This window comes from Sphaeroforma arctica, assembly GCF_001186125.1.
Source record: "Sphaeroforma arctica JP610 unplaced genomic scaffold supercont1.7014, whole genome shotgun sequence".
Taxonomy (NCBI): domain Eukaryota; class Ichthyosporea; order Ichthyophonida; genus Sphaeroforma; species Sphaeroforma arctica.
In genome coordinates, this window is record NW_014033544.1 from 1 (window position 1) to 1,522 (window position 1,522).

Below are 1,522 nucleotides of genomic sequence, written 5' to 3' on the forward strand. Positions count from 1 at the left end.
GTCTGTCAGCCAGGTCAATTTTGTGCTCATCACCTTCTGTGATGACTTCCACCTTGCCAGACGTAATGGACAGTCTTGCTATCTGCACATCTTTCTTGGTTTGCTCCTCAGCCTTCTTGGTTTGATTTGCTTTTTTCTTGGAACATTCACTGAATCGATGTGGGGATGGCATTGCCAAGCAGTAGAGGCATGCACGCTCTTCACGTGCCCCCATCTTCTTCCGTGTCTGTCCTACTTACTTGTTCTGGTTGTATGTACCATTGTCTGGTTTGTGCCGTTTGTTAGCATTCGTAGAGTTATCCTCAACCTGCGTGTTTGTCTATGCGTTATTACGCTTGTTTGCTGCTCGCACCTGATCCCTCAACATATGCTCTGCTTGTGTCACAGCCGCCGTTCTTATGTGTGTCGCAGTCATAGTATGAAACTTGGCGTGGTCCATGTCGGACAAGTGTCCTTCACTCCCATCCGGTTGCTTGTCTCCTTCAATGAGAGTATCCACAACTGATTGCAATCTATAGTACTTAAGTGCTAGGTACCTTTGTACTTTGAGGATTTGGAAGTGTATGGGTTCCTTGTCTGAGTTGCGGTAACGTTCCTCCAACATCGCCATTGTCGTGTGCACACGCTCTGTGCGCACCTCGACGTTCATCTTCTTATTCTGCATGTCATTGAGAAACTTCTCCAATAGATCGTCTACTGGATGTGATAAGAGCCGGTCAATAATGATTCCATTGAACTGCTCAGGATCGGTGAAGTGCCTAGTTGCATGTGTCTCAGAATCTCTTAGATTGTTGAGTACTGATTTGGTCTTCTCCGTTGCATCAGTGGAATCCAAAAGGCTTCGCGCTAGTGCTGAATACTGACACGGAGGCATTGATTTAGCTAAGAACAGATCACTACATTGTGTAGTGAACTCTATGATATCTTCACATTTTTCCATTCTAAAGAAACTATCCTTAGGCATCTTAGGAAATTCAGAGGTCTTGAGCAATTGCTTAAGAGATGGTTCGTTTATCTGATCGCATAAACGTGAACGCATGAGCTCTAGCTCACTAATGTACAGACTGCTCTGGATGAGTTTGTCTTCCCCATCATCACCACAATCGTTGATTGCATGGTCATATCGTCGTCTGAGCTCCGCATCCACTAGTGGCATACGGCGCTCTGGCTGTTGATCATGTATGCCTACCCTCATCTTGTGCAGAGTTGGTATGGGCACAGGTGCTGTTTGCTCCAACTTGGACACAAACCGACTCACCAAGACATGATTGCCTTGACAGATAGTCTTGTCTATTTCTATACGCATTGCTGAGGCTAAGATGGGTACCCCCGCCGGTGTGGGCTGGCCCGAACTACTGCCTGGGCTTGGCCCCCCCATTGGGCTGACTCCCACGTCCCCCGCGCATTCACTGCCTGTCCCCCCCACTGTACACGCTTGTTCTGGTTGCTGTTGGCATTTTCAGATGTCTGCATGGTGTGTGGGTGATAGTGAATTATTAATAAAGATTCTGGTTATATATTT

The 1,522-nt window shown here is 46.9% G+C and overlaps 2 protein-coding genes across 2 annotated transcripts; both read right to left on the reverse strand.

The window, feature by feature from the left end:
• Positions 1 to 33: 33 nt before the first annotated feature.
• On the reverse strand, positions 34 to 214 carry SARC_15935 (hypothetical protein; the record flags this gene model as incomplete). Its single annotated transcript, XM_014289951.1, has 1 exon — positions 34 to 214. A coding segment is annotated over one exon (181 nt), but the record flags the coding sequence as incomplete, so codon positions are not given.
• A 105-nt stretch (positions 215 to 319) lies between these two features.
• On the reverse strand, positions 320 to 1,366 carry SARC_15937 (hypothetical protein; the record flags this gene model as incomplete). The annotated part of the gene is made up of 1 exon (XM_014289952.1): positions 320 to 1,366. A coding segment is annotated over one exon (1,047 nt), but the record flags the coding sequence as incomplete, so codon positions are not given.
• Positions 1,367 to 1,522: the final 156 nt, after the last annotated feature.